The sequence below is a fragment of the Pelophylax lessonae genome (genome assembly GCF_965119305.1).
Source record: "Pelophylax lessonae genome assembly, chromosome: 10".
In the NCBI taxonomy this organism is placed as follows: Eukaryota; Metazoa; Chordata; class Amphibia; order Anura; family Ranidae; genus Pelophylax; species Pelophylax lessonae.
Genome location: NC_138777.1, coordinates 93,228,769 through 93,245,724, shown reverse-complemented (window position 1 = coordinate 93,245,724; position 16,956 = coordinate 93,228,769). Strand labels below are relative to the sequence as shown.

Below are 16,956 nucleotides of genomic sequence, written 5' to 3'. Positions count from 1 at the left end.
AGAATTTTTGTAAGAACTTACCGTAAAATTATTTTCTCTTACGTCCTCTTACGTCGCCGCCCGATGGTATTAGCCTTCACTTATGGGTAATAACGCCCTTTGCAGGAGCAAGGCTAGGCAGATGATTATTAAGTTAATACAAAAAAACGTTTATACCTCGACACGCCACTAGGGAGCCATCCCTCAGCCATTATCCTGAACCCAATCTGACATTACCTCAGTTTGTAGCAAGCAGTAGCGGAAGGCAACAACCCCCAGATCCAAAAACCAGAGGGGCGGGGGCGGCGACTGTCAGAGGACTCAGAGAAAATAATTTTACAGTAAGTTCTTACAAAAATTTTATTTTCTCTTATGTCCTCTGACAGTCGCCGCCCAATGGTATTAGCCTTCACCAATGGGACGTCCCAAAGCAGTGCCGGTATGAGGGGTGGGAAAGCAACGCAACCAAATTAGAAGGTAACGCAAACAGCCGGGCCAGTAACAACCTGAGCCCACAGAAAAAAACTGGAACAAAACCAGAAACCGCAAAAAAAAAAAACACCCCAAGAAGGGGGGAACAGTAAAAATAATGTCCCCTTAAAACAACTGCCACACTCAAAACTTTGTGGCCAAAGGAAGCATCCGAAGATGCCAAAAACAGCAAGTTTGGAAAACTTTGTGAAAATGTGCACGGACGACCAAGTCGCCGCCTTGCACACCTGAGTCATAGACGCCTGATGGCAAAAAAAGCCCAAGAGGCACTTGGAACATCGCAGTGTGGATGAACTGATCCACCATGGCAAGGGCAGTCAGAGAGGCCGACTCCGCCACCAGAGTGCTGTGAAGCCCCTTGCACCATGTTGTGAGCGAGTGAGAGGCCATCACTGAGGCAAACAAAGGCTTTAACAGGGAACCCGCCACCAGATAGATGTGGCAGGCAAGCGCTTCCATGCGCCTATCAGCCGGATCCCTGAATACCGGGGAATCCTCTACTGGCAGCAAGGTGGACTTATTCAGCCTAGACACCGAGTGATCCCCTTCGTGGGGACACCGTCCAACGTTTGTCCACCGCCTCCAAAAACGGATAGAAAAACGCTTGGGCACCACCAACATTTGCTAAATGCGCTGCCACTGGTCATTCACAATCTCGTTTAATTCCTCAAGGCAGGAAAAAAACCTCACCTGACTTCTGGGGTCTGCGGAACCCAAAAACGGACCGCTTAACTGACTGACATGGCTCATCGTCAAGATTGAGAGTTTATTTTATGACGCCAATGAGAGCATCCATCGTAGCGCGTTCCTGCGCTACCGAGGAGGAAGATTCCCCCTCCACCTCCCTCTCAGAAGCGGAGGACCGGGACCCCCAGGGGGACCATCGCCGTGGCAACCAATTCGGACTCAGAGTCAGAGGACTAGAAGGGCACAGGCCGGTTTTTGGAGGAGCGTGCCGACATTAGCAGATTCACCTGGGGCGCCAAAGTCACAAGAGCAGCAGATATGGAGGCCATGGAAGAGGATTCGGGTATACCCGAAGCCCCCACAAGGTCGGCGGGGAATTTATTATTATGGGAGACCATTTTTGCCTTAAAATGAAAAAGGGACTTTGGCCCTTTAAATCGGTGGTTCCCGCGGACCTCCTCCCCCCCCCCCCCCCGCAATCTGCACTAACAGAAAGAGCCCCCTGTGAAAACACACTAGCCACAAGTAAAAAACGTTTTGGTTGAAAAATGACAGAAGAAGGAGTAAAAAAAATCCCTAGCCTGTCAGCACATTTTTTTTTTTTTTTTTTTTAACAGTTAAATTTTTTATTTTATTGTTAAACATATAAACAACACAAATATTCCAATACAATACATTACTCTGCACAAGGAATAATATTATCCATACATACAAACACAAAAAAAAAAAAAAATTCTTAGGGAGAGGAAGGGAAGGGGAATATCAATAAACCAGTTTAGGAACAAGGAGAAAAAAAAAAAAAAAAATTAATAATAATAATAAGTGCCTACTTATATCATTATGGAACAGGTGACCTTGGCTCACCTACAGCGTCAATCCAGGCTGACCAGACTTTATCAAATTTTTTTGGGCAATTCCTACTACCGTATGTGAAACGGTAGAATGGAAGTGTCTTAGTAACGGCAGCTATCCAGGATAATCGGGTGGGAGGTTCGGGTAACTTCCATCGCAAAAGGATTTCTCTCCTGGCATAAAACAGGGTATATATAATGCACATTTTAGCATATTTATCCCCAGCCAGTTCTGTAAGGTTACTCAATAAAGTTACCTTTGGGTCCAAAGGAATCATGATGTCAAAGATTTCACCAATAGTGTCCGTCACTTCTTTCCAAAAGGTTGCCAGGTCAGGGCACGACCAAACAACATGTAAGAATGTACCTATTTCATGCCCACATCTAATGCACAAAGGATCTTTCGTGGGATATATCCTGGCAAGACGTTGCGGCGTATAATATGCTCTATGTAAGAATTTGAGTTGTATAAATCTGTCCCTAGCCGCTATCATTGAGGGGATATAATTATTAACCGAGTCCTCCCACTCTTCAATAGTCAGATCTGGAATGTCCTCCTTCCATTTATTATAGGTTTTCTCAGGGGACTGACTATGATCTGTTGAGAGTATGGAGTATATAGCAGAGAGAGTTTTCCCTATTACCTTAAAAGTTAACATTTTCTCCAAGGGGTCTGATTCCAGGACAACAGGGCCTTGGAACTGAGCCCGCATAGCATGACTAAGCTGGCAGTAACGAAACCCCATGGTGGGAGGTAATGAATGGATAGACTGAAGAACATTAAAGCCTTGAAGTCTTCCATCTTTAATAACATGTTTCATAGTCACAATCCCTCTAGCAGCCCATAACTGTGGATCAGGGAGATGATATAAATGTTTTAAATTAGGATTACCCCACAACGGAGTGTGGGGGGATATATGCAATGGTATGTTATATATCACCCGCGCCCGAGTCCATATCCGCAGGACAGTCTTCATCAGACTGGTTATTTGAGGATGTGCCTGTTCCCCCTGGAAAACAAGATTACTAAGGGCCGCATATGAACCCAGTAGTGCTGCTTCTAGTGTAACTGCGGAGTTAGTTTTGGGCTGGGAGAACCACCACCGGACCGTCACCAGAACAGCCGCCCAAAAATACAATTTAAAGTTAGGAAGCGCTAAACCTCCTCTTGCAAGAGGAAGGTATAGCGTGCGTCTTGCGACTCGTGGAGTACGCCCGGCCCATACAAAAGTTGTTACAATACTATCTAATCTCGAAAAAAAGGTTCTAGTCATATCAATGGGGGAATTACGAAAAAGATACAGAAATTTCGGAAGATAGTTCATTTTTATTAAATTAATTCTGCCAACGGGGGACAAGGGAAGCATGCGCCAAGACGCACACTTTTTATTTAATTGTAAAACTAAAGGGTCAATGTTATTTTGCTGGTATACCTCCAATGTTGGACCCACTTTGATGCCTAAGTACACCATATCCTGTACCCATTTCAACGGTGTCTGAGTATCAATTAAAGGTATCGATGGGTGTAGTGGAAAGAGGACGGACTTAGACCAATTAATACTTATACCTGAAAAACGACCAAAGATGTCAAATAATTGTAGGGCCCTATGTAATGATGTGGAAGCATCCGCCAAATAGATCAAGGTGTCGTCTGCATATAAAGACAACTTCTCTTCAATGACCCCCACCTTAATGCCTCGGACTTGTGGGTCCGCTCGCAACATAATCGCGAGCGGCTCCAAAGCCAAGGCAAACAAGGCTGGGGATAACGGACATCCCTGTCGGGTACCCCTCAGTAGAGGGAATTTATCCGATAGAGATGTATTAGTACGGACTCTAGCCGTAGGGTTCTCATAGAGAAGCTTAATCCATGAGACAAAATTAGGGCCAAACCCGAAGCTAGGTAGGATCCTCCAGAGAAATGGCCACTCAACAGAATCGAATGCGTTCTCGGCGTCGAGGGAGGCGACCACACCTGCTCCCCCCCCCCCGACGCCAAGGCCATATGTGTAAACAATCTCCGGATATTGATATCAGTACCCCGTTCAGGTATAAATCCAGTTTGGTCCGGATGGATCAAGCCTGTAATAACACTATTAAGTCGAGTGGCCAAGACCTTTGAAAGGATCTTCCCATCAACATTTAATAAAGAAATAGGTCTGTATGATGAACATAATGATGGGTCCTTCCCTGGTTTAGGGATCACAACAATAACCGCTTCGCTCATTGTTTTAGGGAGTTTCCCATCATTTAGAGATCCTAGAAGAGTGGCTAATAAATGCGGGCCCAAAAGGTCCATATGGGCCTTATAGAATTCAACAGGAATTCCATCCGGTCCTGGTGTTTTATCAGGTTTTAGGGAGGCCACCACTTCCTGGATCTCCAAAAGAGTAATAGGGGCATCTAATTTGGCCCTATCTCTATCAGTTAAGACTGGAAAGTCCACTGCCTGTAGATAATGATCGAGTTCATCTCCTGAATAATTAACCTTAGTATTATATAGGGCCCGATAATAATCAGTGAAGTTATGATTAATAGTTTCTGGATTAGAGTGAAGAGTACCTGATTGATCCTGAATATGTGCTATACTATAGCCACTTGTCTGTTCCCTAGAAATTTGCGCCAGCATTTTACCGTTATACTCTCCATGTACGAAAATATGTTGGGATTGAGAAAGCAGTTTTTTTTGTGTAAGGGCTGTGCGTATTCCCATTACCTCCCTAGTCAAGGATTGAAATTGTGTATAGTGAGTGGGGTCTCTAGTTTGTATGTATAGATTTTCCATATCTCTAGCTTCCTTTTCTTTTTGCAATAGATTTGTTCGCCTATATCGTTGGATCTTCCCAATAGCTGTCTGATAATACCCCCGGGTGCAAACCTTAAAAGCGTCCCAGACCATAGCCACTGATGACGTGCCCGGATTTATCTCCCAAAAGGCCGCTATCTGGGGTTCGACTAAAGGGTTAATATCAGAATCAGCGATCCAATATCTGGATAAACGCCATAATCTATGAGAGGGGTTACCAGATAATTCCATATTTAAGAGAAGTGGAGCGTGGTCGGAGATCCCACGAGGAAGAACCCGAATCTCCCGCACCCGAGATAGTAATGACCCACTTGCAAACATTAAGTCAATTCGAGAAAAGGTTTTATAAGTGGCGGAGTGGCAGGTATATTCCCTAGCATGGGGATGGTGCCAACGCCATAGGTCTGTCAACCCATAGATCTCAGCCCATTCAGCAAGATCCGATCTGGTGGAAGAATCTCCAGTCATTCTATCCATGTTCGGATCTGGAACCATATTAAAATCACCCACAATAAGTATGTTATCATTCTCATATTTTGCAATTTCTTTAAAAATTTTATATAACAGCCTGATTGAAGCCGGTGGAGGTATATATAACCCTACCAGCAATAAAGTAAAGGATGATATCTGCAGATTGAGCAAAACAAATCGTCCATCCGGGTCCAGGGAAAGACCCATTAGTCTGAACGGGAGAGACTTGTGGATAAGAACGCTGACTCCACGAGCATACGTAGAAAATGTAGAGTGGTAATGGTACCCAACCCATGGTTTCTTAAGAGCCAGCGTTCGAGTACCCAACAAGTGAGTCTCCTGCAGGACACATATGTGGGGATTAAACGCTTTTAAATATTGAAACACTAAAGAGCGTTTCTGCGGGGAATTCAAACCTCTAGTGTTCCAAAAAATCACCCTTAAAGATTCCATATCCACTCATAAAACAATGTATACAACATAATAACAGTATAGGAAAAAAAAAAAAAAAAAAAAAAAAAAAAAAAAAAAAGGGAAAACAACTGAAAAATACAATAAATACAATAACAGAGTAATGATTCAAACATCCCCATCCCCCCCACCCCACCCATCTCCCCAAAATTGGAGAGGGTTTGTATCCCACCCACCGCGGACCTCATAGTCCACCCTAGGGGGTAAGTGTCAAAAAAAGGCGCTATATTACCCCCCCCCCTTAGGAAAAAAAAAAAAAAAAAGGGGGGGGGGAGAAGACTCCGGCGTTCAAAAAGGACGAAGGAAAAGAAAAACTTGTATCTTGATTCACCCAGCTGTCATGTAAAATTTGGGAAAGCAAACTATGACAGACCAAGAGGAAGGAGAAAAAAAAAAAAAAAAAAGGAAAAACAAAAAAAAAAAAAAGTTCAGTTTCAGTCTTATTTGTATGTCTCAAGCCAGGATAATACCTCTTTTGGGGAAGAAAAGAGACGCACATGTTCACCATCTTGTACCCGCAATTTAGCTGGAAACAGAGTACTATATTTCAACCCCCTTTCTCTTAACTTAGAACGGGCTTGATCAAATGACTTCCTCTGACGCTGTGTTTCAACAGAATAATCTGGAAAAATAAAAAGTTTACCACCCTCGTATTTCACTTCACCCTGAGAGCGGGCTGCTCGTAACACAGTGTCTCGGTCACCATAATGAAGGAACCTCAAAATAAAGGTGCGTGGAGGAGAGCCAGGAGGCCCTCGCTTCCCTGGTATCCGATGTGCACGTATCACTGAAAAAAAAGCAGAGAATTTAGCTTCTGGAAGAATGGTCGGAAGTGTTCAATAAAGGTCACCGGGTTTGCACCCTCGGACCCCTCCGGAAGACCTATAATCCGTAAGTTATTCCTACGATTGCGGTTTTCTGCATCTTCTGCTCGTATTTCCAGCTGCTTAACCCTGGCTTTGAGCAGCTGAACATCCGAGTTATAACCTTTCTGTGTGTCTTCTACTTCTGAAACCCGCATTTCCATCTCGGTAACTCTATCTCGGAAATTGTCCATATCTTTACGGATAAGTCCAATATCTGATTGTACACAATCAATTTTAGAAGTCAGAGCCGTCTTACAGTCTACTATGGCATGCATGAGTGTCTCTAAACTTGCAGGCGGTTCTACTTCCCTGATCACTGTTGTCTGTTCGGTCTGAGACGCCATAGTTACTGTAGACTTAGACGGTGATGTCACGACTGCACGGCGTGTCTGTACACCCCCTTTATTTTTGGGCATTCCTCCCAAAAAAAGAAAAAAGGGAGGGGGGGTAAAAGGGGGGCAAAAAGGGAGAAAAAAGTAGTCAAACGTCCCAGTCCCTTTCTTTCCCCCCACCTCTCCCCTTCCTTAGTATAATATAGCTGGAAAATTCGGAAGGTTTTAGGCCCATCCAATCCAATCCAATCCAATCCAATCTGCTTTATTAATTTTATTGCATACGGTATTTATATCTCTCGCTTAACTTTATGTGTACAATAGTTTGCTAGGTAATTTACTATATAGTCCCGTACTATGCGAAAAAAAAAAAATAAAAAATGTTTGATATGGGAGGCTGGAGGTATAATATGGAGTGCACTTGAGTTGTAAAAAAAAAAAAAAAAAGGGTAGAAAGGCAGAAAGGGAGCCTTTTAAATACTTGAAGAGGGACCTATATCCTTTTTAAGCATTACTCACTGCTTTATTAGCGTCCTCAGGGGGATAGAAAAACCAGCCAGTATAAGCAGTGCGGTGGCTGCTGCTGCTACTAGTAGCCAGGTCTGCTCCTGTATTTTTCCAGAGTACGGCACCAAGCAGCGTATCCACAAGATGTCATCCAGCACACCAGCACACCAGCCCTTTAGCAGACATGCAGCCCGTACACCGCGGCAGCTCACCCCAGTCGATCTCGTCAGCTCCGGTCACCGCCTCGTCAGCACATTTTTACACAGGAGAAAGTGTGAAGAACGAGGAAGTGACCTCACATCGCTAGAGGCCCAGCCCTCGAGCCCAGACAAAAGGTGCCTATTGAAACTCAATGAAAAATGTCATAGGGAAAATGGCCGCTTGCCCTTACTAGGCATTGGCCCACATCCAAGATGGCGCCCGATCGGAAGCATGTGCAGAATCCTAACATGGCTGCTGTCCTCACACAGAGCTTAGAATCTGCACATCATAAAACATGGCGGCCGCTCCAAATGGCGGCAAAAAAAGTGTACAAATGCATTTTGGCAGGGAGGGAGGGAGAACCAACAACCCGGCCAGAAGGGGGATCCTACAGAGACCACCAGCCCTGCTATCCCCTAAGAGTGGGCCCTCAACCCCCCAAACGTCCCCAGGGACAAGGGGGTATCAGTACTCACCAGTCCAGGAAGCGGGCACCGCTCAGATACGGGAGACCGCCCACCCTCAGTGGGGGTGCCGTCAGCCAAGGAAGGATGCTGGCAACACGCAGACGATCCGGGTTGAGACACCCTCAGCGAAGGCACAGCTCCGCAGGCTCGTCCCCATTCGGAGGCACTGTCGTTGCGAGGCCTGGGCGTACCAGTAGCCTGCGACGCTCGTTGGCAGGCTGGGACTCCATAAGGATCTATAATACCCAGTCCGAGGCCCAGCTCTGCAGTCACTTGTAGTCCTCCAGGAAAGGAATCCCTGACTAACTAGTGATAGTGAGAGAAATAAAAATCTATTGTGTAAAGAAAAACACATGAATTCAGAAAAAAACATAAAGAAAGCTGAGACACGCGGTCCCAGTAGAAAGACCTAACCAGCTCCTTAGCTAGGCAGCTTAAAACTGAGGTAATGTCAGATTGGGTTCAGGATAATGGCTGAGGGATGGCCCCCTAGTGGCGTGCCAAGGTATAAAAGTTTTTTTGTATTAACCTAATAATCAATTATCTGCCTAGCCTTGCTCCTGCAAAGGGCGCCGTTACCCATTAGTGAAGGCGAATACCATCAAATCCTTATCCATATCTTATTTGACCCTTGGGTTATGCTGCCCCTACAGGAGTAGGACAATAGGTGGAAAATAATTGACTACGCCTATAGGGCAATCCTAGGGGTTATACTCCCACTTCCTGGTATAGAACTATATAAGAATACATAACCCAACTCAACAGAGGGGTGGGTGCTGTGTCCATCAATGAACATCAGAGAAAAGGATTTTACGGTAAGACAAAAATCAGTTTTTTGCTTTCATTCATTGACGGACACAGCTCCATATCTATTTTGACCCTTGGGACATTTCAAAGCAGTGTCAACATGAGGGATGGGTTAAACACAGCAATAAACATATTTCCCCAAAAAAAGCTAAACGTAGCCAACCAAGGAAACCAAGAGCTCAATCAGAAACAATTTCAGTTCATCTACCCAAAAAAAAAAAAAAATACACCCTCAAGAGACTTGAGCCTCTGCAACAGCAGCCTGCAAAACTTTGCGGCCAAAAGCAGCATCCGCAGATGCAAATACATCCCTCTTGTAAAATTTTGTGAAGGTGTGCACAGACAACCAGGTGGTCGCCTTGCAAACCTGAACTACCGACGCCAGATGACGGAAGGCCCAGGAGGCACTAAGCGCCCTCATAGAATGTGCCTTAACAGGGAAAGGAGGAACCTGTCACTTAAAGCGGAGTTCCACCCATTTTTAATAGGTTGGAATACATAGATCTTTGTAATCCCCTTTAAAATGGCTTTTACCAATGGAAACTTTTTTTTTTTTTTTTTGCTAGTAAATACCTTAATTTTGGCTTTATTCCTCCTCTCCTCACTTCCTGGTCCGATCGGCGATGACGTCATTCGGCGATCCGCAGTGTCTGCTGGGATGTATTCTACTTGCAGTAGCTGTATCTGTACTGAGCCGTGCCTGCCCCGCCTCCGCCCCGCCTCCTCTCATTGAATTGCATTGTATGAATGTATTAAGGCCGTTCTCTGCCCAGCCTCCGCCCCGCCTCCTCTCATTGAATTGCATTGTATGAATGTATTAAGGCTGTTTTCTGCCCAGCCTCCGCCCCGCCTCCTCTCAATACAACTCAATGAGAGGAGGCGGGGCGGAGGCTGGGCAGAGAACAGCCTTAATACATTCATACAATGCAATTCAATGAGAGGAGGCGGGGCGGAGGCGGGGCAGAGAACAGCCTTAATACATTCATACAATGCAATTCAATGAGAGGAGGCGGGGCGGAGGCTGGGCAGAGAACAGCCTTAATACATTCATACAATGCAATTCAATGAGAGGAGGCGGGGCGGAGGCTGGGCAGAGAACAGCCTTAATACATTCATACAATGCAATTCAATGAGAGGAGGCGGGGCGGAGGCGGGGCAGGCACGGCTCAGTACAGATACAGCTACTGCAAGTAGAATACATCCCAGCAGACACTGCGGATCGCCGAATGACGTCATCGCCGATCGGACCAGGAAGTGAGGAGAGGAGGAATAAAGCCAAAATTAAGGTATTTACTAGCAAAAAAAAAAAAAAAAAAGTTTCCATTGGTAAAAGCCATTTTAAAGGGGATTACAAAGATCTAAAGTTCCAAAAATGGGTGGAACTCCACTTTAATGGAAAAGGCCTGCACCACCATCTGCCTGATCCATCTGGAAGTGGTCGCAGAAGATGCGGCATGCCCCTTACGAGATCCATCCGTAAGACCAAACAAGGAATCCGATTACTGAATCGACTCAGTCGTGGCCAGGTACACCGATTGCCCGGACCACATCCAGGGAATGTAAGGCAATCTCTCTAGGATACTTAGGCTTAGGACACAAGGAAGGCAACACAATGTCTTCATTTAAATGAAAACCAGAGATGGCCTTAGGAAGGAATAACTGGCAAGGACGTAGCACCACTTTGTCCCTCTGAACCACTAGGTAAGATGACTGACAGGACAACGCAGCCAACTCCGACACTCTAAGTGCAGAAGTAATAGCCACCAGGAAGGCCACCTTCTGTGACAAAGCAAGCAAGAGAAGTTCACAAATATATTTAAAAGGTGGTTTTTGAACAACCGACAGCACCAGATTAGGGTTCCGCAGAGGCATCGGGGACCGTACCAGAGGAGCCAGGTGGTGTACCCCCTGAACGAAGTGTGAACCAAGGAATTGGTGGCCAACAGGCATTGAAAAAAAATTGCCAAAGCGGAAGTCTGGCCCTTGATGGTGCCCAGGGCCAAACGCTGAACTAAACCTCTTTGGAGAAACTCCAAAAGACGAGACACCGAAAAGGAACAGGGGGAAACCCCTCAAGTCTCACACCAAGTAATGTACTGTGTGCCCTCCAAACTGTGGTGACCACTGTCCAGTACAGGGGGAGAAAGGTTTTTCCCTGTCAAAGCGCCAGGGAGCGGAGCCACCATATCAAGGACCCCCTCGTACCCCGGCTCAACAGTATCAGATTGTCTAGGGACCATGGATTCTTGTTCCATTTGGCAAGAATCTCCTTTTACAGAAGTCTGGTAAGGAACAGAGCAAACAGAACCGCCTCGAAAGTGGAGACCATCAAGCCCAGCACTTGCATGCAAGTCCTGAGAAACGACTGCCGGTTGGATAACAGGAACCAACTCACTTGCTGCAACTTCAGTAGTTTTGCCTCCTGAAGAAACACCCAGGATGAGGTTGAATCTAGAGTCAGGCCCAGGTAGTCCAGTTTGTTGGTTGGCATCGGAGCCGATTTTTGCAAATTCAGTTTCCAGCCGAACTCTTGCTAGGTTCGCACAGTGATATCCAAATCGTCTTTTAAGACAGTCGGAGATTCTGCTCACAGAAGAAGGTCGTCGAGGTATCCCAGTACCAAGATCCCCACCTGCCTGAGCAAGGCTACAACAGGGGCTAAAACTTTTGTGAACACCCGGGGAGCTGAGGCGAGACCAAAGGGTAATGCCACGAATCAATAGTGCTCCTCGCCTACGCCAGGGCCGACTGAGACCCAGAGGGTTCCGCAGCTTCTGAGAGTGGGTCAGGTGGTAACACCTGCTCCAAGGACTCCATGGTTACCCGGGGACCCCTAACAAAATCTGGAATAAAATCGCTGTGAAAATACCCCCCACCACAGCACCAGTGGCACCACAGGTACAAACAACGCTGCTATAGCAGAAAGAGGGAGCTTGCACACCCACAGACTCACCACTACCAACTCAGGAGGGACATGGAATGCCAAGCTGAATGCCTTGCGGCAATCAGAGAGGAAGAGGAAACGCATGCATTGCCACTAGAGGCCCTCCGCTGAATCACCGCTCCACAGGCTACAAGTAAAAAGGCTGCTGCATTGAAATCAATTGGAAACTACCAAAACATGGCAGCTGAGCTACACAAACATGGCCACCGATACCAATAGAAGCCATTCACGGAAAAACGGCAGCACCCACGCGACTCCCGGGACCCCCAGGTACATGCAGCCAGCACCAGAATCATTTTGCCCTGAAACTGGTGACCCCCACCCCCCCCCCAGGCCCCATCACCGCATACCACCCCAACACATGTAGATAGCATGGCCATCCTGGGGGAAGGAACTGAGGGGGGGAGCTAGATGAGGATGTACAGTATGTGCAGGGAGACCCCATTAGTGAGGGGGAGCATCATTTGGGAAGGAAGGTCACATTGAGGGCTTACCAACCCGGGGAGGGGCACCTGTCCACCCCGAGAATTCACCAGATGGAAGGAGGGGACACTACTACCCACACCTTGGAACTGGGCAGGCACCACTCTGGACAGACCACTGCACCATCTTGGAATGGGGGTGCTGTGGGCCAGAGGTACGCTTCCACTCAGGATGTGACCAGGGCTATGCATCCTCGCGAGACGCTTGACTCGCTCGCCAGTCCCCATCCAGTGGGGCTATGTCGCGGCCGACCTAGCGCAGAGCTGCGGTCGGGTTGCTTTCGCTGGCCGGACTATGAAGACCATAAGGATCTAGGATATCCAATGCGTCAACCAATCCGGCAGTTGATTGTAGTTCTCACTGGATCCGACTTGATTCTTAGTGAAAACTTAGTAAATCTCAGTGTGACAGCAGGCAGGGGATTATGTCTCTTCTGCAATAAAAATCATGCTGGTCGCCTACTAAGTCGTCATTTTAACAAGTTTTCACAGATCATGCAGCTGCACGTGCAGGAGGACATATAGGCAGGGCTCGACAATTCCCAGGCGCCAGGTCGCATTAGCGACTAGAAACGTAGTCCGGGCGCCTAGGATTTCAGCCATTTGCTGTCAGGCATCGGGACGCCGCTTCGCTGATGCAGAGATCTGAAATCCCCGCGGCTCCTATCCATAATTCTCTGTGTACTGACGAGGCATTTTAATTGGTCAGCACGTCACATGGACGGCGCTGACCAATCAGAATCGGCTGCCTCTTCTCCACTTTCAGCACATCCATAGGACGCACTGCTCGACTTCTGCCACCGTCAGCTCTCCTCGTTGCGGTCACCTGGCACACATCTATCTGACATCAGGTAAGAGTGCTGGGTCCGTTGCTGAGTGGTGTGTGACGGGGGGAAATGGTGCACCAGGCCTTGGTTCTGCACAGAATTTAATGTGTCAGCCGCTCCGCATACCACTGCTCCAGCCTGCCTGTGTGTCACTGCTTCCTCAGCCCCTGGGGGAGGTGGGAATGCAGACTGAGCCCATCCTGCCGTGGCTGAGGGAAGGGCACCACCTACAACTAGTTGGGGGGCACAGTTTAGTGTGGGAGAATAGACACATGTGTGGGGGAGCCAAGCAGGCCATTTTCTGGGTGTATGTGAGGAAGGTGGAGGTGGGGGAGTGCCACACCTCTGGAGGATTCCTCTGTACACACCACAGAGCTGAGGGGACCTCACTGTACATCAACACATTTGCCTGAGACTTTCACTCTCTCCCACCCTCCAACTCCCTCCCTCTCTCCCCTTCCCCTCTTTCCTTTTCTCTCTCTCACCCCCCCCCCCCCCCATCTCCCCTGCTCTACCTCCCTCTCCTCTTTTTCCTCTTTCTTTTTTTCTCTTCTTTCCATTTCTTTCCCTTTTATTTCTTTCTTGCTTTCTTTTTGTTCTGGGCCCCGGGCAGCTGATTTGAAAAACTGGCTCCTAACTTTTTCCTAGATTCAAAGAAAATTTGTCAACCCCTGATATAGGTATGTCCTCTTGGAACTAGAGAGTATCCGCCGTTGTGCAGGCGGAAACAGTACGTATAGTCAAGCCTTTTTTGTTCCTATAAAGTAGAAAAAGGTTAAAACCCCTGCCAGGGGGTGCCACTGGTAAAAAAAAAAAAAAAAAAACCCTTTACTTCCTGTCCCAGAGACACAACAGGTCTCAGGAAGTTTGAAAACAATTCTTGAAGTGAGGTAAATTCCCATCCTAGACTGGTGTCCCTATTGGAAGATTTCTCCCTACCTGTTGTCCTGGGGACAACTAAAATTTTGGATGTCCCCTGCCTTTCTTATTCAGTAAAAATGGTCACCAGTGCAAACGGAGGGATAAATCTCCCTAATGGAGACAAAGATAACAATAAAACAATTCACAGGGGATCTAATCCTTACCCATTCTATATATATATGTTAATTTACCTTAATTTGAACTTCAATTTTCATAATGCGTACAAGTTACAAAAATAGCTTGATCTGCACTGGTTAATCTGTTTCTCAAGCTCTGATCTGTAGTTTCTAGCCAGCTCAGTGCTAATCATCAGTGCTCAAAATGGGTAAATGCAAGGAGGGGTACCTTTCTGCCTCATTAAATTGGTGAAAGGACTGTGTTGACTCACTTCCTCATTTGCTCAAATGCAAATAAAAAATAAACATTGCTTCATTAACACATGACGATAATCTACAAGGGATTTTTTTTTCCACAACAGTGACTCTCCTCTGTACTAAAAATCCCCATCTACTGGTAAAGATTGGGATTTACAATCTTACACCCAAATATTAATGATTTTCGAAATTAAAATGTATTATTGTGGAAAATTCCTTTGCCTCAGTACCCATGTCGACTTTTGTTAATGACTTGGTTAGCAAAAACGGTTTTCTGGTTTTTAGACCTTCAGGTAATAATACTTGTGGCAGGGTACATTGGTAAGAGGTCCAACGTTCTGAATGTTGTCAAGGGGTATAGATAAGAAGGGGGAGAATGGGGGGAGGTTGAAATTTCCCTCTCAGAGCACCCACAGAGCTGCAACTAGCACTGAGTACCCGAAGCACTGCAGCGGCCATTGCATTCCTGTCACCTCTTAAAACTCCAAGACAGACAGTTCAGAGTGGTTGGCTCACTTTAGCTCCTCCTAAGCTCTAGTCACCTAAAGCAGTTAAGGGAGGACTCTGCCTGGTCTGGCAAGTTGATTTCCTGGATGGAGGAGAGCTTCACTTGGAGGAAGCTGTACTTCTATGGAAAGGGAAAGCTACACTAGGAGAGGGAGGGGGCTTTACTAAGGAGGGCAATCTGTACATCTGTACTGGGAATGGGGTCGGGGGGGGGGGGTTCATCTATACTGGAGCTGGTGATCTTTACTAGGGTCAGGTTGATCAATGCTAGGGGGGATTTTGGCTTGGGGTGGCAGACACTTTGTTGTACTCTGTCTACTGACTCGTTGCCTTTCCCACTCCTGAGCCCTGCATTCTATGTGTTCGCATTTCTGACCCCTCCGCACCCTTTGTTATTCACTCCTGATCCCAGACTCCTGCTTTTGGCACAGTAATTAAAGAATATTTTTAAATAAAGGAACTGTGTCATATGTTACCATGTACACAGTGTGTGGGCTCAAGTTTTAACCCCCTCCGTTGACAGCACAATTTTGCCACAGTGCACTGCACATGCTGAATAATTGCTTTTCTTTAGATGCCCAAGGCTGAACCCCCAGGAAAAAAAAAATCAATGCTCCTGATATTTTCCACCAAGTAAACACTTTTCCAATAAAGTTCAAATGAGTATTTAAAAACACACAGTTTCTGCTGAATCAGAACACCTGGCTGTGAACACTGTTTGCTTTACTGAGTTTCACGGGTTATTAGTTCTGGCCAACCTAAATAAAACGTCACAGAAGTGACTGGAGTACATCTTACAAATAGGGAGATTTCAGGCAATGCTCCCTGGAAATGTGTGTGTAAAATGGCATTTACCCAGATGACCCTTCTTATTTTGATAAGAGACATTTGCACACATTTCTCAATGAGTACTAACAAAGCCTTCCTACCTGTACAGTGTACCACAGCACTGCAATTATCTCTGTAGTGCAGAGCAATGCAAAGAATACAAAGGCATTCTACTAATTAATACAAAGACCTTTGCTATTTGTATTTCTGCCATAAAAACGCATACACATAGTAACATGAACAATTGAGCAATATATATTTTACCTGAAATCCACCCAGCAATGAATTCAGTAAACGACATAGTAAGATCTCCAGGAAAATGTGACTTTCACCTTTAGAAGAAAATCTACACCACGGGCAAACATGTTGAACTTTGACTTTGTGTAACCTTTAACTAGCAAGTGGACAGTTAAGTAAATACATCTGAATAAGTGGAATTGGCTAATGACTACAAAAACTACTGTATGGCAGTGTTAACAGCAATATTAACCACATACCTGTTCACTAGGAGCACTGTAAACTGCTTAACGGATTTTCTTTTCTGATAGATAATGGCCACATGGTACATATCGATCACTGACAAAACAAAGTTTTCATTTTTAATTAACAAAATTATGAAATAAAGAGGTTTGTTTTAAAAAGGCACCACAGTGCACACATGCGGCAAAAAAAACTGCACTATAGCACACCACAAGGAACAGATGTAAATGCTTCATGTTGTGGTGCTCTGCATTGTCAAAAATAGTGCAAGTAAGTTTTTTTCATGCTTTGAGGCTGGTCATTTTCCATTCAAAGTGTGAAGGATTCCTTAAAGTGAATGTAAATTCTCTTTTTTTTTCTATAGAAAAAAATAACAAACATGTTATACTTACCTGCTCTGTACAGTGGACTTGTGCAGAGTGGCCTGGATCCTTCTCTTCTCGAGTCCCTCTTCAGTGCTCCGTGCCCCCACAGTCCATTCAGACACTGAGCGTGGTTTGGTCCCGCCCCCTCTCTCTCCTGATTAGCTGACTCAGCCAAATAGGCAGCAATAGGCAGTGAGAGGTACTCTTTTTGGAGAGATCTGGGGTCTTAGACCCCAGATGTCTCCTCTGCCTTTAAAAGCTCGATCCCTGTGTGATCAGATGCTTTCACTG

At 46.0% G+C, this 16,956-nt stretch overlaps 1 protein-coding gene across 1 annotated transcript in view; it reads right to left on the bottom strand.

Moving 5' to 3' along the window:
• Positions 1-16,194, bottom strand: part of SLC25A45 (solute carrier family 25 member 45) — a 66,669-nt gene extending 50,475 nt beyond the window's left edge. Inside the window, exon 1 of the mRNA XM_082269706.1 lies at positions 16,085-16,194. Within this exon, the coding sequence (XP_082125832.1) occupies positions 16,085-16,121 (37 nt within the window). The 5' untranslated portion in view covers positions 16,122-16,194. The remainder of the gene's footprint in view (positions 1-16,084) is intronic.
• Positions 16,195-16,956: the final 762 nt, after the last annotated feature.